Here is a 20,683-nt window from a genome sequence, read left to right as displayed (position 1 = left end):
CAAATTTAACGGGATTCGTTATGAATATCTTTATGCAGATTATAAGGTTGACTAATTTGAAGCCATAAAAGGGTAGTATAGTAATTGCAGTTGAAAGGAAATGAGAGGGAAATAAGTTTTGGAGGTGCTGAGCAAATGTCACGTGGCGTAAATGGTACTCTTTTATTAGAGTAGGGGAAGGGGACTAGTGTTTATTTGTTGGTGAAATTAATAGAATAAGTTCACTTATCTAACTCCTAAAATATGATACGATTTAATTAAAATACATAAACACATGTCGGTTTAGGTTATTTATATTTATAATAGAGTAATATATTAAATATCTTCTCAAAATGTATTAAAATGTTTATAGACTTCTAAACTCGTTTTAATTATATTACTATTTACAAAATTCAAAGTATAGATTTTATGGTCATATTTAAAATATTAATTATTTATAATTTAAAATAAGCAAACAACATGCATATTGATATTTATATAATTTAAAATACGATACAAACATATTGATAAGTCGATTTAAACGTGGTTTATTTTAAAGACGATTAAAAATTACTTATTTTGATAGCAAATGAGTTCGAAATTACTCAATTCATCGAATTTAATACTTCTTACTATATATAACACCCATCTAAATCTAAATTAAAATATAAAGAAATCAAATATCCTTCTGTCTTTTATTTAAATACTCAAGGCTCAAAAACCTACTTTGAGAATAAAAAGCTTTTAACTTTGGTGAATGTGGGGGTTTGCTTTGGTGACCGAGAAGACTCCTCACTCCTTGAATGCGGGGTGTGGTTTTTGGACATCATTAATGATCTTGCCACACTAGGGCTAATTTGCTACTTTTTACCAACCCATAATTTCTCCATAATGAATTCGTTATAAACCTTCTACTTTTTTTTTTCTTTTGTTAACATATTTAACTGATCAACATTGCTCAAGGGTCATTCGTTTCGAATTGATCTAATCATGATCCCAACAAACGCCTTCAAACACTCTCATCTTGAGCACCCATACCCTAATACTCTATACATATGAGACATTAAATAGGTAAAACATGTTGGGATTAGATAGTAGAAGAAAAGGCAATAATTTCTTATCAAACACTTGTACTTTTTATTAATCACAGAATCAACAACATTACGTGAAGGAGACACACACACACACACAAACATGAAGCAAGTCCGGAACCTAATTCGATCAATCTGATTTTGACCAAAATCTCAAAATTCAAACCTTTTGAACAACCCTGTTACAATACACCATTTTAACAACAAATAATAACTAGGATATAAGAAAATCATGCTACTTTCTAATTCTATCTATATATCTTCTTCTTGATGATGCTTATTAACGAGCCGTACAGTTTTACAAAAAAAAAAAAAAAACACGTGAAGAAACTGCATTACAATTTACATTTTACATTTTACAATTACAAATTCAAATCAATCAATGAATCTGTCTTGGATCCAATTTGAAGATTGTTGAGAAAAGGGATGCCCAAACTATTGATGCGACTCAAAACAGCTTGAGCCTTTACTACCAAGCCTGCTGACCTGTAGAAATGCACAGCTGCACTCATGATGAACCTGTCTTGTTTTACACCAGCAGTAGCAGTAATGGTTTCAAACAAAGAAATGCCTTTTTCCACATATCCATAGTCCAAGTACAATCTAAACATGGTTCCATAACACCCAACATCAGGTTGAGATCCTGTGACGAGTAGCAGCTGATCAAAAAGCCTCTCCGCTTCCCCCACCAATCCTGCTTTTGCATATGCAGAGAGTAATACGTTATAATGAGGAGCACATGATGATGATGTTTGTTTGTCCATGAAAGTAGCAATGGCTTCCTCTGCTTCCATATACTTGTGGGCAGCTGCATAAGCTCGAACAAGGGCAAGATACGTATATGAGTCGGGCGACCACCCGTCTCTTTGCATCTCCCTAAATAACTCTTCCGCTTCTTTGTAGAATTCCCCACCCCCACTCCCATACACATTCATCATAATATTGTAGCTCACCTACAAGTTTAGATATATTCATTCAATAATCAATACAAATTATATTTATATATATTCTGATTCCATTTTAATTATATAATTGTACCTTCCCGGGTTTTATTCCCTCTTTCTGCATTTGTTTAAACAGGATAGATGCTTCACCAGTTCTACCTACAAAATGGCAACTCACTTAGAAGAGAAGGAAATGGTTTGTTTTTTACTTTGAAAATCCAGAAGCAGTGTGAGTGTATTTTATACCAGCCTTCCCATAGTAACATATCAAGTTGGTGTAGGCTTTCTCATCCAGAGCCACACCCTCTCTTCCAGCACTGTTGAACATCTCTATAGCTTTATCCAGATCACGACTACGCCCATGCACACTGTCAAATAAATACTCTGTTTATTAATACCACTCTTTTTATTCCTAATTCTCATAAATGTTGACAACTCCATATAATATACGTACGTAATCATGGTGTTGATTGTTTGAATCGATGGTGCAACACCATTTGCACGCATTCTCTCATAGATGCTGCTAGCAAATTTCAATCTACCTGCACAGTTAAGAAAATGTCATCACTTTTATTCAAAAGACAAAAAAAATAAATAAATAAAAGGAAGCAAACCAAACCAGCATCTAGCATGGCTTTTATGAAGGTATTGTATGCCACTGTATCAAGCTCCATCTTCTTAAACAAACAATCATTAATCACATTCCCTGCCTCACGATGCTTTCCTGAATCATCATCATCATCATCATCATCATCATCATCATGTATAGTTAGTAAATCCTGAAATTAATTGGGTAACATTTTCTGATTCTTACCACAACTTGCCAAAGCATTCACAAGCATGCTGATTGCAACATCACCAATATCATCACCTTTTTTATTTTCCTCTTGGTAAAACAAGTATGCCTCATCCACTTTTCCAGATTTGGCGTACACATCAATCATACAACTGTACAAACGTTTTTCTGCTGCAACTACTGCTTTGGCTCTCTCCATTTGATTTTGCTTCCCATATAAATATATCATAGATGAGCACGTAGAAATCTCTGGCTTGCAACCCAGCTTCAGTAACAGCTCAAATACAGTTTCTGCTTTCCACGTCAGACCTACATCTCAGAAACAAACACACATGTCAAGCTCAAACTTACTAATTTTTAGTAATTATTAATTAAAACATATATATATGTCACCTTCTCTGATGAGATTGTTAACCAGTTGACTGGCTGCGAACAAGCCATTACCAGTTTTCAACAGCAGCTTGAGTAGTGTTTCTTCCTTCTTACTTGCAGTTTCACAAAGAGTCAGCAACAGCTCAAACACCATTGGGTCTAAGGAATCTGAATCAGCTTCTTCAAGTCTTGTAAACTCTCCACATATAGCCATTGAAATGGTTTGAATGAACCTGTCATCATCATCTTCAAACAAACCGTTTTTGGTAAGCTCTTGTATCATTTGCTCAGCATCACTTGCCATGTTTTCTTTGCAATATACCTTCACAACTGCTTTAAGAAGCACCTTATCAAATTTTACTTGTCTTTGTCGTATCTGGGTGATGAAGTCTTTCGCCTTCTCAGTAAGTCCAAGTTTCATATACAAAGTCAGCATGCTGTTGCAAGAAGAACAATCCGGAAAACCTGTCTCTGAAAGAGACTGTAATGTAACTTCAGCAGCTTCTACATCCTTCTTCATAATGTAGCATTGCAACAAAACAATATTGGCAAACCTCGAAAAATTCACCTTTTTAGATCTCATCTGTTCCATTACATCCAGTGCTTTTTCACAATTCCCAGCATTCAGATGGACTTGTGCCATTGTTATATATGTTTTATCCTCACTTAACAGACCCAACTTCTCAATCTCTTCAAATGTTTTCATGGCATCCTCATAAAGACCAAGCTTACCATATATCCTAATAAGCAAACCATATATCACTTCATCTGCTACCACTTTATATCTTTCCATTTCTGAGAAGAGAGATAGAGCTTTAGAGTAATTTCCACTTCTGTAATACAGGGATAGAAGCGAAGCACACGTGAAGTTACTAGGGACTAATTTCTGCTGTCTCATGTCTTGATAGAGTCTTAAAGCTTCATCTTGGATACCCTTTTCCTTTTCCTTCTCCTTTTTAGAAGTTAATGTAATAAGAAGGCTATAAGTAGCCTCCTCAGGTACAAATCCCATAGCCTTCATCTCCTTAAAACTCCTGAAAGCTTCATCAGTGAGACCGATTTTCACCAAGGAGTTGATAACAACTGTATATGTAAAATGATTGGGGGAAACACCAGTTGCTATCATCTGTCCCCAAATCTGTGAGACACTTTGGTGAAAAGATTTCTTCTGCAAAGACGAAAGCATGAAATTGTAAACTGCAACAGAGAGGAGGATACCCCTTTCTTGAACAGCAGAGTAGAATGACAACATGGCCTTGTGGCGTCCCCATTTAGCATATGCACACAACATAGTTCCACAAGCAACCTCATCTGGCTCACACCCACTTTCAAGCATTTCCAAGAATGTTTCTTCCGCAAGCTTTATTTTTCCAGCTTGTCCATAAGCTCGAAGCACAAGCGTATACACAATAACACTAGGTCGGTAAGTTAACTGCAAATTAATGCAACATTATCATCATATAAAAAACAGAAAACATAAGAGTCCTTTATATAATACCTGTAATTTCATCCAAGCAAGAAAGTCTCTGACTTGTCTCCAGCTCCTTTGCTCTTTCAACACAGTACACATCTCTCTAAAAGTGAGCTTAGTAACAAAAGAAGCCATGACTTGCCTCATGTCGTAAGAGCCATCTGGCAATCCTGAAAGGCTGCGCACACGTTGAATGGCTGCCACCACATGCCGACCATAGAGATGGCCGTTCCTATCGTCTTCCAGATATTGAATCATCTGCTCAGGGGACCTCTTGATCCATTTGGGTGTGAGGGCTTTTGAACCCTGGTTGCGCCTCAACGCGCTTAAATAACGGGCTTTCCCTTTGATAATGCGTCGGGCATTGTCGTCTGAAAGAGGGTTTTTAGGGTTTTTTGATTTGGGTTTGGGTTTGTTGTTTCCATCGCTCAGAGACCATGGGTCTAGTGAGACCGAGCATGAGATAATGGATGAGGAATTAAGCTGCACGGGATAATTTGAAGGCTGAGGATTTAACTGTATTGGGTTTAGGAACGAAGACTTTAAAGCTTCCATGGATGATGTTCAACAGCACCTCAGGCGCATGGGTATGGGTGTTTCAACATCTAGTAATGAAACTAGCATCTAAACGATTCAGCGATATTACGCAGTTTAACACAAGGCGGACCACCTAATTAGAGATTGTCAAAACAAACTTGTATAAATGAAATTGTTGCAGAACAATTAACGATTAAAGCACTAGCCCTTAAATCAAGCTTACAACAAGAAGAATACTGATTAGAAGGTTAGGCCTCGTATAGAGAAACTATAAGAAAGGAAAAATCAATATACCTAGTTGCGATTGCGACCGAAGAAAAGCAGATTCTGGAGTCGTCGGTGGTGGAGGTGCCGATGAGAACTTGGAAGGCGAGGGCAGCCGGTGTACGAATGGTGCAAATGGTCCCTCTATCCGATTAAGAAAGCGAAACTAAAATCAATCAAAAGCTTTGAATCTAACGGTATCCTCTTAATGAAATCATTAGAGGAAACAACTAACAAGAGTTTTTGATCTACCAATTGTTTTTTAAAATTCTATTTATCGGTAGTTTTTATTAGATGTAGTTTCAAATTTTCATATTTTTCTAAAACTATCTATTTTTATTTTTATTTTTAATAATTTTTTTAAATATACATTTTTACTCTTTTTTTATTTTATTTATTTATTTTTTTTTTACTTTTTGCTATTAATACAGTTTGTGATAACTAAATTGCAAGTGTTCCATTTACAAGCTTGTATAATGATTTTTTTTTCACATAACAAGTGCTATATGACATTGAATCAATTCTCACTTCTTAAATTAGTTAAAGGGCGTGTTTGACATTGATAAAATGTACTTAAAATCTTGAAAAATAATACATGAAGTATGTACACATGCAATCAAACATAGGTTTCTCAAATCTTATGCTTTGACAAAATACTAACTGATTTTAAAATCAACAAAATCAAAAAAAATTTCAAATGATGAGGAGGGCATTTTCGTCTTTTACTCAGACAGAAAGATCAAGAGTCAGTTCTCATCCGACCTTCCACCTTTTTGGTTGGGATATAAAATAGAAATTTGTTTTCATCATTGGATGTATGTATACTTCATCTCATGAACATCCACACACTTTACTTCTAAAATAAGAGGAATAGCATACATCAATATTGGTTTAAATGCAAGAAACATCAATCTACTTTTACTGATTTGTGTATAACAGCATCCTATTATATAGCATTAAACTTGAAAAAATCTGCATAGAATTTTCATACTGTAATGCCCTTATACGTAAAAATTTGAAATTACATTGTTGTCACAGAATGAAATGGAAGCACGATGCTATAATGAACAAACTATAAAAACTAACTATAGAGAGAGAGAGAGAGAGGACCTGAAGATTTATTCTAGGGTTTACACCAAGCAATGAACTTTTAGTGATTTCTTATTATATATAGAATCCTACTTTCCTTTACTCTTATTACAACATTCTACACTCAAAATATAATGTCACAATAAGAAAAAAAAAATTGGAAGTACAGTGCTATAATTGGGAGTAGTTTTCAAAGATGAAAGTAAAATGCTATAGTCATCTAAAAGTATAAGGACCTGATAAGAAAATAGCTAAAAGTACTAGGCTATAAATGGGTAAATTTTTTGACATACATTTTCTTGATAAGAAAAGGTTGAAAGTACAACACTAAACAAGCTTCTCTTTTTCTCTCATACTGCAATAATCACACACCTAATTGAGCATCAATGCAGCATTAAACAAGCTTCTCTTTTTAAATACAATATTATCATAATGTGTGTGTGTATATATATATATAACTAAAATAAGCATGGATTGGGCAGTATTAGAACAAAATAATAGTGAAACAATTGGCATTTTAACAAATTTGAGACCTTAGAGTTTTTTACACACTTTAGGGAAAGAACATAATTTCAAGAAGACTTCCACCAACAACATTTGTAGGAAAAGGAATAAGTTCCACATAAGATAAGAAAATATTTAATTTTGGTAGAGTTGAAAAAAAAAAGCACAAGTTGGAATTTTCTTCCTTCTTCAAGATGCATCTAGTCATTCTTGTTTCAAGTCTTGAGGACAATATTTTTTTATGGCATGACTAATGATACTAATTGAGAATTGATTGATTGACCCAAATACCATTAAAGAAAGAGTCCAATATGTTTTGTCTAGAAGACCCAATAAAGGGTAAAACAGGAAAATAGCTTAAGTCAGTCAGGATAGAAGGAAGAATAAGTAAAGGATTTGATAGTGTTAAGATTTTAATCAATTCCTTGTTCTTTATTTCTTTAAATCCTAATTTATGTTTCTCATCAATATTGTAGCAACAAACATCATCTGGTTTTGGTAGAAGAAAAGGGTGATGGTTAGAAAATAAAAGAACCATGTTGAGACAAAATCTGGCTATAGGGGCAAATAAATAAATAATTTTAAAATGATAAAATTTAAACTCTTACAACTGTGTGTAACTTTCATACAATATACTAATGAAGTAAAATAAAAACTTACAGATTATTAATCTATACCTTAACATTTGGTTGTCGAAACATTCTTTTGGGGCTAAATGCAATACAACTTCATCTTTTTCTGAAGATAACAAATAAACACAAGTTTTAGGAACAGAGGGGTATTTCTGGAAATACACAAACAGGGTCATAGACTCGTAACTATAGATACCTGTACACCTGCGTATCGTTTCTATGAAGGCAAATAACCCAACAACCTTCTTTGAGATTCAATGGAACTAAAGTTGTACCTTTTAACAATAACCATAACAAAAAAAAATGAGGGGATTTATAGAGTTAGGGTAAAAGCATGCTCGGGGGCCTCTTTTTTTTTACTTTTCTCTATCATAAGTTCTTTATTTAGTTTCTAAAACCTTTTCTTGTTGCAGAGTAATGAATAGAATTTGTCAAAGGAATTGAAATCCATCATGAGTATGGTTGAAAGAAAATGGAAAGGAATTCATAACCATTTAGAACAAGTAATGACATTAAAAATGACTTATGGGAGGGTCGATGGAGCTGTTTCTATTTGTTGAATGTGAAGAGGCTGAGGGTAAAATTGGAATTTGTTGCCTTTCTTTACCTCCCAATCAGCCCAATTTTGGGAGAATCATTTTTAGGGGAAAGGGTGATGGCCAAGTTTGTCCCACATATGAGATGCATTATTGCATGAAAGATAATATCACACAAATTACATTTATTACAGTATGGAAGAAACAATTGGCATTTACTTATGGACCAAAAATATAATAATATTATTCTTAAAAGAATGAAATCATTCATAGATTGTTACAGAATCACTGATATTCGATAATGAGAATTATCTATTAAGTACTAACCGTAAAACCAAATTACCTATTAAAGTAATGTCATTTCTTGTACAGATCACAAGAAAGAATGAGATGAAATCCATACTTTCTTACAATACAACTATTTTACCTAAAAGGTAACAACAATAAGATGCTTGTTCAAGCTGAATGAAGTGGTTCCTACAAAAAAAAAATAAAAAAAATGAAGTTTTTTTTCACAAAATTCTCAAATAAAATATTTTTGTTCAAAAAAGAGAATTGATTATTAATCCACTCACCATGTGGCACTTCCCTTCCTTGATGTCCCAACTTGCTGAATAAAAAGTACATGTTTTAAACAAATAAAACAACTGACAAAATAACATTATTAACCCACCAAGGGCCCCACCATGGTGTTTTCCATGCAATATTCAGTGTCTTTTTAATAAATAAGCACAGGTTTTAGGAACAGAAGGATATTTCTGTACACCTGCATATTGTTTCCAGGCTTTGTCAGCTTGTAATCAGTGGATAAAGCAAGGTATTTGACATACAATGGAAATAAAAAATGTACCCTAACACTTTTGACTCTCCACCAAAAGTTTTTTATTTGGTTTTCAGAACCTTTTCTTGTTGCAGACTAATGAATGGAACTTGTCAAAGGAAGTGCAAAAAAGAATAGCAATTAATCTCAGAGTAATGTAAGGGAACATGTGGTTCAAATAATATTTTTGAAATGAATGGAATTTGTCAAAGGAATTGGAATCTGTCATGTGTATGCTTGACGAGGAAATGGAAAGGATTCTGATTCCGTTCATTTGATGTTTTGTGTTATTTTGCAAATCTATTTAAAGAATCGAAGTGAAAGTTATTTTAAATGACCGAAACATCCTTTAGAGATTTTCTTATAAAGCAATAGAAATGTTATTTATGATATTAAATACTAATTATACAAGCATCAAACATACAAACTCTGATCTTATAAAAAAAAGTAATATGACACTAAAAATGACTTATGAAGAAAAATAAAATAACTAATAATATAATATATGATTATAAATATCTATATTTATAGAGTTGTATATTAGGATAAACCAGGGGTGGGAAAAAGAAAAAAAATTTGCAACCAAATATGTCATTTAAAGAAACAACCAAAAGGCCTTCACGTTCTTTATATGTAAAGCCAAGTAACTTTAAAAACTTACATGTAACAGGATGATCAATCAAAGGCTTCATGGTCTGAAAAGGAAACAAGTTCTTTATTGAAAAATTGATACAAAATCAGGTTGAGAACTGTATGTATAATTAGGTGAAAAACATACAGTTGGGCATAGTTTCTATATGTAGTGATTGCTTTATGTATCAATAATAACTTGTTTTAACAGCTTCTTTGTCACCTACTTGAACGAAAAAATAAAAAATCTCAGAAAAAAAACTACATGCCCAACATTGATTTTTATCTGTAGATTTTCATTCTAGATAAAGGATCTCGTATGCAAACTTTCACAAGCTTTACTTCTGAAACAGGAATATTATATATCAATATTGGTTTAAAAGCAAGTAATACCAATGTACTTTCATTTATTCCTATTACTATAGTTGAAAAAATCTACCCAATTATAGTGATGTCATCAAGATATAAAAGCAAAGTAGACTGGATAGATTTTTTGAAAGTTTGTTGTCCTAAAAAAAGATTAAAAGTATAACGCTATAAATGCATAGAATTTTCATGATGCAGTGTCCTTATAAGGAAAAGTTGAAATTACAATGTTGTAACAAAAAGAAATAGTATTTATTTGTACTCAACATCCACTTCAATAGCTCCATCAAATATATGTAGCCTCGGAAGGTTTCAGATACATATGTATGTATAGTGGAAATATGTAAAGCAATGTAATGTTTGATGATGGATGAACCAACAAGTACTACATGTAAACACAAAAGCATCTTAAAGCGTCATAAGTCACTAATTTGTGAAATGATACCAAGACAAAGTAGAACATGTGTATCATTTTAGAGATGCAGTTATTATGTTTTACCTGATGGCCAAACAGTAAAACACTAGCAACAATAATCTAGCGTTTAATAGAACAAAAAAATTATCGAAATAGAAGATTATGGCTTCATAAAACTTCTTTGACTGGGTGTTGCGTTTAACCCTACAAATGCAACAAATTCTTGCATTGGCTTCGCTTTGATTGATGACAATACGCCACAATTTCCAACAACAGGGAACACTGCTGCGTTGAACTGATCAATTCTGCCATGTCATCCAATAACTTCAACTTGTCATACACAAATACAAATGAAAATACAGTAATTAAGTCCAAAAGAAATACTAGTAGCAGTTTTGTCATGATGTGATTTTTCGAAAACCATTGGGAGTAATCTAAGCGATGTGCAGATTATAGTAATCCATATCTGTCATCAAGAAGTCAAATTTCGGCAATCGTAACCCCTGATTTAAAGAAAACCGGTATACACCAACAAAATCTCCTGGAGTGTCAACAATGGCATCCCCAGTCTTGGGAAAACGCAGATTGAAATCAGGATCAATATGATATTTTTCATGATATCAGAGAGGTTCTTAGGACTAAGTTTGAATTTCATGGTGTGAATACTTGAAATTTGTTTGCTAGCCGTGAGGGAGTGAAAGGAAGAAGCAAAAACGAAGAAGGGAGAGCAAAGAGTAATTTGAAAATGATCATAGCCAGTGACGAAAAATAACCAAACAAGAAGGGTATTTATAGGGGATCAATGAACGCTACATTTATGAAACAGACAAGGTGGTAGTTATTCACTGTAGACCCTTAAATGGAAAAGAATTGAGGAGAAAGTTATAGGCAATGATGAATGCTAGAGGACGCCGAACCGTCACGTCAGAATTTAATTTAGGTGTCTATTCTTATCTGGCTAACGACTACTTAGCAAGGCTTTTAAGTTTGAATTCTTACTTCTAGAAGACCAAAATAAATATGTACTGAACCAGATATCTATTGGACCAGGCATACACCGAATCTTGTGCATACCGAACTATGCACAAGTACCAGACGACATAAAATAACGACTTAGATACGAGATAATGTCACAACAATATCATAGTACATTGGGAATCAAAGAAAACAACTCGTATTATGATGCATGATTGATGGATCCTTTGACCAACAATAAACAAATGCTAAACTACTAGTAACTACATAAAAGTGTACCTTTGGGGCATATGACCATTAATACGATAAGATGGCAAACTTGCTCGGTACATGAAGAGGTCACAACTTCCTAACATTCACTATAATTAGGTGACGAGAATCACTCTACAAGGTATGTAACTATATACACATCATATTAAATCTCATTTCGACTCGTAGTATAGATTCTTAAGATCGTTTATGATTTTATCATCGAAGCGTTGGTCCGGGACCCCCTCCTGGCCGATTGGCTTACGAGTTGTTTGTTGTCTCCAGGTTGAATAAGCTGAGAAGGAATTGTAAACTCTCACAACTAATGGAAGGTGACCTGAGGTCACAACATTACCCATCGGGTGTACAATTTCTTTTAACTCGAACGCATCATCATCATTTAAATCTAACCCGACACGAACATCGGAAAAAGTTGTGTATCCACCTGACGTCGTTTTTGTTCTTTTTCCTCATCCTCTAAGTAGTTTGGCTTTGAATTCTTTCCATTTAGACTATGCGATAACACTAATTTCCAATAGTCATTAAACGTGAATGGTTTTCCAGTGTCCTCGCAATACAAATGATAGGCCTCTTAAAGATTTTTTCCATCACTTTGACCGCTTCTCCTTTGAGTTTTTAGGTTGTTGTACACCTCGTTCATATTCGAAACATTATTCGCAGATTCTTAAAACTTTGAAGTTAGTTGGTGTTTAGTAGGGTAGTTATCCCAACCCCTATTTCTCTACGAAATCTTCAGTAATGCGTAACAAGAAATTATCAATCGAATGTGCATTTCTTTGATTTGCATCCTCCGACCGGATTTTGGGGTTGTTGGCATTCATTTTTGCTGTTTAAATGAATATAACAGAGAGGAAAAAGATAGAAGACCGTGTGATTTTATAGTAAGAACAGATGAGTATTTATATGGTTGTGAATTGGTAAAAATAAATATTATATATAGTTAAAATTTTGACTGTTAGGTTTTGGGAATTCAGATGAAAGCTTCGGTCCTTGAATGAATGACTTAGCCCCTTGCACACTAAAATAATAATGTCTTATTTCGTTTGAATTAAAAAAAAAATTTGGTCGTTGGCCAATCATCGGAGGAGAGAAGGTGCAGAGAGTTCCTCGCTCAGGAAGAAACCGCACACAAACGACATCAAAAATGTAGCGTTCTTGGTGCGGTTCTTGCCTATTTGATAAATATTTTTAAATTTGGGGGCTTGTTTGTTGTTTTCAATTACAGTGGGGACTAAATTTAAAAAATTTCAAAGTCAAAATGAAAGTAAAAGATATATCCTCTATAATAAAAGTCTTTTTTGCGGAGGCGGCATCTTTTTAGCCCAAAAAATTACAAAGTTAACTTTCGAATTTACCCTTCTAACTTTTACACCTTGCTCCCGAGTTCAACTTAAAGAGAGAAAAGAAAGGAAATGGATGAAAATGAGAGGAAAGTAAGAGAGATTGATGCTCGCGAGCTTCATTAAAGGAAGGAATTGAAAAGAAATAGAAGTATCACTTTCCCTCCTAACTTTCCTTCCGATTTGGGAGGATTTGAAAAAAAAAGAATAAAATATTTAACTTTCCTTCCATTTCTCTCCGACTCGGGAGTAGAAAAGACAATAATATTTAACTTTCCTTCCATTTCTCTCCGACTCGGAGTAGAGGCAATTTTGTTTTTCTTTCTTGCTTTCTTTTGTGTTCTCTTCTTTTCTTTTCTTCGATGGGAGCGGGGTGTTAAAATCAGCGTTTACAGCTTATTTGAGTTTCTAAAAACTAATTTTCGTCTTTCTCGCCAAACTACTCTTTGTAAAACCTAACACTTCCCATTATCGTCGGAACCATCGTCGGCCTCCCTCGCCATTCATCACCGAACCATCCTGCATCATTGCCATTGCACACCTCCCTTAAGAAACCCTAGATCTGTACTTATCTATCGGTCCACCTGTTGTTGCAGACTCGTCCAATCTTTGACAAACCCGTTTTGATTTTGCATCTTCAAATGAAGAAGAGCCAGCAAACTGGTAAGCATCTTTGTGTTGTTTTTTATTTTATTTTGTTTTGATTTCTCATATATTTTTTCCTGGATTTCTAAGTTCAAGCTTTTGTATTTCGATTACCTAGAAACTATCCCCCCTCTATAAGTGTGTATATGTGTTTGTTTTTACAGGCCCTGAATTTGGTTGCTGATTTCATCTTCATCATTGGAGATATGGTTACAGGTATATCATAAGTTTCATTGTTCTTTTTTCATTGATTTTTATCTTGATTTTGTTTTGAAATATAACATCAATTTATTACAGTTACATTTAATAAAGAACAGGTTGTTTCTTAACTCTAAATCTACATGAATTGTCATGTTTTGGTTTTAGAAACACGAAATTGCATTTGAATCAATCTATGGTCGTTGTTTATCACGGGTAACTCTGATATAAATATATATATATATATATATATATATATATATATATATATATATATATATATATATATATATATATATATATATAGTTTTCATGCAAATCTTACATCAACTAGATGAACCCTGTTAATTTTATCTTTGTTTTTGTGTGTTTGATCTTACCCATTGCTTTTAAAATTTCTGATTGTGCTAACTCCTCTAGGATTTTGCTTTTGATGTTCCTCTTAAATGCTTCTATTTTTGATGGGGTTTCTATATACATTGTTGATTGTTCTAATATGTCATAATTATGTAGTTTTTCACATTTCGTATGTGCAGCCCATCATCTAATCATAAATGTTATTGTGGAGCTTATGAAAAAAATGTTTGTCATTGAATCTGACCTCATTTTTTGTACATTTTAGTAGAAAAAAAAGTTAAAATAGTTCTTAAATCCTATCTTTCATCTTTTAAATTTTGTTCACGTATAAAGATTTTGAACATCAATCCTTATTATGAAGATGAACGAACGGGTTATTTGGGAGCATGTTGGTGGAAGACATCTTAAATATTCTCAATGTTGTCCTTACGTTCCATTTATGTTGCATATATGATATATGGTCCCAGATCTGTAACAAAAAATAGATAGGAACATAATAGTCATTTTATAGGGGATATTTACAACATATATTAATATATAGATGATTTTTAATAAAAAAAATAGATAGGAACATAATAGTCATTTTATATGGGTCATGGGCCAAATCCGTAACAAAAATAAAACTTAAGTACGGAAAGATTTAAAAAATGGACCAAACTTATGGTTTCATGTAAAGCACATGGGCTGTTCTTGTAATTTAGTAAATTTAATTATTTAAGCTTCTTGATTCAAAAAACACATTTTTTATTTTATTGAAGGGATTTTCAAATATGTGTCCTAAGGGCACATATAAGAAGTTAATTAATCACAATTATTACCATAATTAAATGTGAAATGCATTAATTATGGAGATTATTAATGAATTTTATATTTAATTATGGTAATATTTTTTATAATTAATGTGTTTAATATTTAAATGTAGTAATAATTGTGATTAATTAATACTTCTTATATGTGCCCTTAGGACACATATTAGAAAATCCCTTTATTGAAATATGCACGGCTAATTGCTTCACAACTTCTATGGCCTGCATAATTGGTCTTCAATATGGTAATATTTTGATAGAATTATAGGTAAACTTCATTTCCTTTTAATCAATATTTATTTGTATTGGTCAAATCTTGGTTGACTGAATTTGTTACAGGGGCATAAAGATAGACTTTAAAACAGGTCCTTCATGTCAATTTTGTTTCAACTTCTTGAATCCATACTTGCTCTCATATGTATGTTTTTAGTTTTTGACTATATTTTTATTTTCCAAATAATATTTTTAAAATATTATTAATTATTTACTTTTTGTCAAGTATTCCTTTGATACATGTGTCTATGACTATTTGACGATATAACTACTTTTGTATTTGTAATTTGCCTGTATGTTACACAACAACTATTTTTGTAATATTGAAAAGGCTTCTTAATTATAGCATTGTAGTTTAAAACTATAATGACGTATTTGGAAAGCAATGGTCGGTGTGTGTGTGTTTCTTGGTGTTTGTGTGCAGATGAATTGTCCTCCCATTTATAGCAATGTACTTTCAAAGTACAATGCTATAATTAGGAATCCATCATGTGATTATATAAGATGCTATTCTTTTAATTTGAGCCATAAATATATTTTTAATATTTATTTAACAAAAAATCCTTCTAAATATAAATATTAATTTTAAAACATTAGTATGATTCATCAATCATCACTGTCCAGATAAAAACAATGCAAATCTTAAATAGCTAACTACTTATAATTAGTAATAAACTAATTGATAGTTATTGATGTGTTGGTTGTGTAACTTATTTGGTTTGTTCATATATGTCTTTTAAATGTCATATATAGTTACATGAAAACCAAAATAAAATTATTTAGTTAATTTCTTAACCAAATAAATATAAGAATTTATGTATGGCCTTATGGATCTTTCACGTATTACACATGTTTCAAACATGAATGATAAAGGTGATACTTTTAATTTATTTTTTATGTCTTAAAAAAATTTTAAAATTTTATATTGGTTATTTAAAATTTTGATTATGGTTACTTATAACATTTAACCTACCCAACTATATTATTATTGTTTGATAGAACCAAAGGAGTAAATGTGCTATATTAACGCTAGATAGAGAAGAAACATTAGAAAATTATAAATTGGATAATAAAAAATCCAAAAAAACTCTACCACATGCCCAAATCTATAGTTCAAAGTCTAACTACTTCGCATATTTTTAACATGAACGAGAACGGTAACTGTATGCGTATGTCTTGAGACATAAAATTGTCATTCAAATTCAATAGACAGCAATTTCTCATTGTTGTTTGTTTTGCTATGACTATAAATAAAAGTCAGTGTCAATCATTAAATGTTGATTTGTTTTTGTGAGAACCTATGTTCACCTATGACCAATTACACAATGTTTTATCTAGAGTAAAAATAAGAGAATGATTGAAATTGATTTTAGATAAAGATGATAATTTAACCAATAAAACTTTCAATATATACAAAAAGTATTTCGGAATTTATGTTAAATTATTATAGTTAAATAATTAATATAAAAGTCTAAAAAAAATTTATATCTTATTAATTTAATAAATCTTTGATTTTTCATTACCAATTTTATTTATCAATATTGTTTTTTTTTTCCTTACCGGTTTAATCTAGTACGTTTACAAGACAATTCCTGGCTATCGGACTGATTTCGGATTATTGCGAGAGGAAATGGGAACGAGAACAAACTTCTACAAGAACCCTTCTTTTACATATAACAAAGATTTCGACCTCAACTCAGTTCTTCAAAATCTAAAAGGTAACAAAAATCCCAATTTTATGTCTTCAATTGCACACAACACGCCATCTTTCTGCTGGGTTTGAGGATTTTTATTATTTCAATCTCACAGCTTATAATGCTGCCACTGGAAATCCAACTCCGCCGGATGATGAATCGGCCTCCAGCAAGGGAAAAGGCCCCTTACAATCTAACCGCTGCAAGCGGCGGAGGATTTCACCTTCCATGGCTAAAAGACACGAAATTGAAGAAAGCGATGGACCCATGTCTCACCATGATTATATTCAGAAAATTAGGTGAATTTAATTCTTATGTTGTAATTTAGAAAATAATATTAAAAACGTTATGTGGTGAAGTTTAGGGCTATTATTTGTTTGTGTCGACACAGGAAAGAAGCTAATTCGATTGAAGCCTTTGAGGAATTAACTAATAAAGTGTTGGTACACTCCACTCCATATCACATTTTTCATAATAAAATAATTCCTTGATCTGATTTTCAATTTGATTGCAGGCGGGTGAGGGTGAGGGTTTGGCCTCTGGTGGACGATTGGTGTTGGGGTATGACAGTAAGTTTTTTTCATGACCAAAAATACAATTTCAATATGATTATCACATTAAGTATTATGGGTTCTTAAACAATTATAGGAAACACTTGTATTTCTCAATGTGTGTTTGTCTTGCTTCTTTGTCTTGTACAAAACACAAGGGAACACAAATATTGAAGTTGTATAACTTTGTTAATGGCTTACAAGTCTGTTATATAACTTTGTTAATGGATATATATATATATATATTATAGGTGATGCAAGTAGTGATTTCTCAGAAAGAGAAGAAACCAAGGATCCTCTTCCTGAAAGTGCTGGTTGGTTCTTGTCTCTTTGTTTTAGCAATCAATTAAGCTATTATGCTTATTGTTTTGAAATCTGAACTAAGATTGGTCTTTTTTTTATTTTTAGGAAATATAAACAGTGGCAATGACGTAATAAAAGAAAGAAGGTCACAGCGGTTTCCTATTCCTGGAGAGCCTGTATGTGTGGTGTGTGGCAAATATGGGGAATATATATGTGATGAGGTGGCTTGTAATTTCTTATTATATTAGTATGTTACAGCTAAGCTAACTAACAAGTAAGAAGGTCTTCTCTCTTTTGATCCTATTCCTACCAGACTGATGATGATATCTGCAGCATGGATTGCAAAGCTGAGCTTTTGGACAATCTAAAAAATTCTCAGGTTCACAGATTTTATACAATAAAACATCAAATCCAATCCAATCCACTACTTTTTCAAATTCAAAACCAATAATTGTGACATTTGTAGGGGCCTCCAACTCCAAGCAACCAAATATTAGTTAAGGGACCTAAATTTCAATTGCAAGTTTCTGAAACTGACACTTGGGATTTTAACCGTCATCGCTGGTCAACAAAGAGATCTATTCTATCTTCATATCAATGGTAATTGCTTCCATTCATACAAATACAAAACCTTATATATATATATATATATATATATATATATATATATATATATATATACATATACAAACATGTGTTGTTAAATCTTAACTAAAGTAGTAAAATATATGTTTATTGTTATTATTTCTAGTTGGAAATGTAAAAAAGCCGGTCATCTTGCTGAAGATTGTTTAGTCATCATGGAATCAAATCCTCAATCTTTATCCTCTGCTCATCAGGTACTTTTTTCATTATAAATCTTGAATCTGATAAGGTGTATGCTAACGTTTGAGCTCATTAAATTAAACTGCTTGTTTTCTAAGCAGGCATCAAGTGTTATACCTAAGGATCTTCTTGAACTATATAAAAGGTTGTGTGTGTGTGTGTTTTTCTTTTGTTGTTGCTTCAAGATATTTACGTAATGAAGTGGTAAAATAATAAATATTTCATTTGATTCACCACCATTCTTGTTGTGAAGTTAAGCTTATTTTGACCATATATAAATATAATACTTACATATGTGTTTCTTTATGTGCAGATGCCACGAAATGGGGAAGAAATACACAGGGGCCGGATGTAATGCCTGCAATAGTTTGTCTAGTTTGGGGGCGTGCCTTGATTGTAGAATAACATTATGTGATAGGTAACCAGCTTTCCTTTTTAGACCATTTTTCCTAATGCATATATATATATATATATATATATATATATATATATATATATATATATATATATATAGATATTATTATGATTTAGTGTTTAAAAGTAATTCTTCCTTCACATGTTGAATTCCAGTGGAGGGCACGTGGTGGAGCATATCCAAACACACCCTTCCCATACCAAGTACTACTCTTTCAAGCTCAACCGTCTTGTGAGTATTCTTAATAATAATAATAATATTTTGAGAATATTATTACATCATGCATCTTTTTGGCTAATAATATATATATGTATGTATAAGGTTAAATGCTGTAAATCAAGTTGTAAGGTGACTGATATAAAGGATCTTCTTGCTTGTCACTTTTGCTTCGATAAAGCATTCGACAAGTTTTATGACATGTACAACGCAACCTGGTATGTACATTTTTTATTTTTTGTTTTGCTTTAAAAATGTTGTATAATCTTGAATATGATAATGAATTTTTTTTAATCTTTGAATTATAGGAAAGCAGCAGGAATTTCTATCATCGCTGGCTCCATTTGTTGTGAAGATCACTTTGCTTGGTATGGTTATGGTTTCATACAACATTTTGCACAATAATTAATGTTTTTTTTAAAAGAAATTTTGCATTAATGTTACAACAGGCATCGGATGAATTGCTTGAATGCGGGTGTGGAAGATAGTGCCTATATTTTTAAAAAGCACAACATGCACATGGGGAGTCAGAAGCGATCTCAGTTGAGTGATTTCATATTCTAAAACCATGCATTCATGTTCAGGAATGAAATGGTATGGATGTTGTAATATTTTAGAGAAAGAATTAATTGAAAAAAAGAATTTTGATACTCTTATTATTTTGGATCCAAATCAGATATTGAACACCTAGCTAGTCCTTAATTTTGAGTGTTGATTTATTCTCTTTTATATATATATATATATATATATATATATATATATATATATATATATATATATATATATATATATATATATATAGGGAAAAGTGAATATACCCTTAAGGGTATATAAGTTTAGGTACCCAAATTCACCATACTACGTCGTTTTGTAACATATATATATATACATTGTAATTGTCCAATATTTTTATAATTCAACTTCTAACATGATTTACTTCCAAGATTTTTATAAATTTCACATTTATCTTCCTTTTATATAATTTTCATTTTCAACTATAATATATATAGTCTAGTAGGTGTTTGACAAAAAGATGTAATGTAAGAGAAAGATAATAGTGAAAATTTGAAAATCTTGAAAATAAATCAAGTTAGAGATTGAAGTTTAAAAAAAATATAATAAATATATCAAACAAAACAACGTATTGTGGTGGGTTTGGGTACCTAAGCTTATATACCCTTAAGGGTATATTCATTTTTCCCATATATATATATATATATATATATATATATATATATATATATATATATATATATATATATATATATATATATATATATAAAAGAAATCCAATCAGTTTGATTTTCATTCATTTTAGTGTATCTATGTGTTATACACTTTATGAATCTTTACTATATTATTAAACACA

The 20,683-nt window shown here is 32.0% G+C and overlaps 2 protein-coding genes and 1 long non-coding RNA gene across 6 annotated transcripts; 1 reads left to right on the top strand and 2 right to left on the bottom strand.

Moving 5' to 3' along the window:
- Window positions 1-1,183: 1,183 nt before the first annotated feature.
- On the bottom strand, window positions 1,184-5,667 carry EMB976 (Tetratricopeptide repeat (TPR)-like superfamily protein). The gene is made up of 9 exons (XM_079029019.1): window positions 5,485-5,667; window positions 4,681-5,323; window positions 3,204-4,614; window positions 2,829-3,119; window positions 2,634-2,738; window positions 2,469-2,556; window positions 2,261-2,382; window positions 2,109-2,173; window positions 1,184-2,023 (listed from the first exon to the last, which is right to left on the bottom strand). The coding sequence occupies exons 2-9, from the start codon at window positions 5,206-5,208 to the stop codon at window positions 1,433-1,435; spliced, it is 3,201 nt and encodes a 1,066-aa protein (XP_078885145.1). The 5' UTR covers window positions 5,209-5,323; window positions 5,485-5,667; the 3' UTR covers window positions 1,184-1,432.
- Window positions 5,668-8,549: 2,882 nt separating this feature from the next.
- Window positions 8,550-9,140, bottom strand: LOC145094232 (uncharacterized). The gene is made up of 3 exons (XR_013703230.1): window positions 9,066-9,140; window positions 8,791-8,981; window positions 8,550-8,692 (listed from the first exon to the last, which is right to left on the bottom strand). It is a non-coding gene; the product is annotated as an uncharacterized LOC145094232 (long non-coding RNA).
- Window positions 9,141-13,393: 4,253 nt separating this feature from the next.
- Window positions 13,394-20,016, top strand: LOC145091320 (uncharacterized). Of its 4 annotated transcripts, none has more exons than XM_079029016.1 (17): window positions 13,394-13,694; window positions 13,841-13,892; window positions 16,884-17,028; window positions 17,120-17,303; window positions 17,396-17,443; window positions 17,519-17,565; window positions 17,807-17,869; window positions 17,964-18,079; window positions 18,172-18,237; window positions 18,325-18,458; window positions 18,610-18,697; window positions 18,785-18,828; window positions 18,997-19,101; window positions 19,254-19,329; window positions 19,420-19,532; window positions 19,623-19,682; window positions 19,764-20,016. In XM_079029016.1, the coding sequence occupies exons 3-17, from the start codon at window positions 16,941-16,943 to the stop codon at window positions 19,876-19,878; spliced, it is 1,347 nt and encodes a 448-aa protein (XP_078885142.1). In that variant the 5' UTR covers window positions 13,394-13,694; window positions 13,841-13,892; window positions 16,884-16,940; the 3' UTR covers window positions 19,879-20,016. The 4 variants fall into 4 exon arrangements, with proteins under 4 accessions (XP_078885142.1, XP_078885143.1, XP_078885141.1 ...); XM_079029017.1 differs by having other exon boundaries at window positions 17,396-17,447; window positions 17,519-17,573; window positions 19,739-19,874; XM_079029015.1 differs by having other exon boundaries at window positions 13,395-13,694; window positions 17,396-17,441; window positions 17,519-17,573.
- The last annotated feature ends 667 nt before the right edge of the window (window positions 20,017-20,683 follow it).

Source organism: Lactuca serriola, chromosome 3, assembly GCF_051521515.1.
Source record: "Lactuca serriola cultivar US96UC23 chromosome 3, Lser_US96UC23_V15, whole genome shotgun sequence".
Classification (NCBI taxonomy): domain Eukaryota; kingdom Viridiplantae; phylum Streptophyta; class Magnoliopsida; order Asterales; family Asteraceae; genus Lactuca; species Lactuca serriola.
Note: the sequence above shows the minus strand (reverse complement) of the source record. Positions and strands in the feature narration are given on the sequence as shown.

Excerpts from the sequence above, each read along its gene's own strand:
- EMB976 (XM_079029019.1), bottom strand. The coding sequence starts at position 5,208 with ATGGAAGCTTTAAAGTCTTCGTTCCTAAACCCAATACAGTTAAATCCT. Across the intron at positions 2,383-2,468 it reads ACAATCAACACCATGATTAC|TGTGCATGGGCGTAGTCGTG; the intron begins GTACGTATATTA and ends TTTATTTGACAG. Across the intron at positions 2,024-2,108 it reads AGGGAATAAAACCCGGGAAG|GTGAGCTACAATATTATGAT; the intron begins GTACAATTATAT and ends CTAAACTTGTAG.
- LOC145091320 (XM_079029014.1), top strand. The coding sequence starts at position 16,941 with ATGGGAACGAGAACAAACTTCTACAAGAACCCTTCTTTTACATATAAC. Across the intron at positions 17,029-17,119 it reads AGTTCTTCAAAATCTAAAAG|CTTATAATGCTGCCACTGGA; the intron begins GTAACAAAAATC and ends TCAATCTCACAG. Across the intron at positions 19,683-19,763 it reads TGTGAAGATCACTTTGCTTG|GCATCGGATGAATTGCTTGA; the intron begins GTATGGTTATGG and ends ATGTTACAACAG.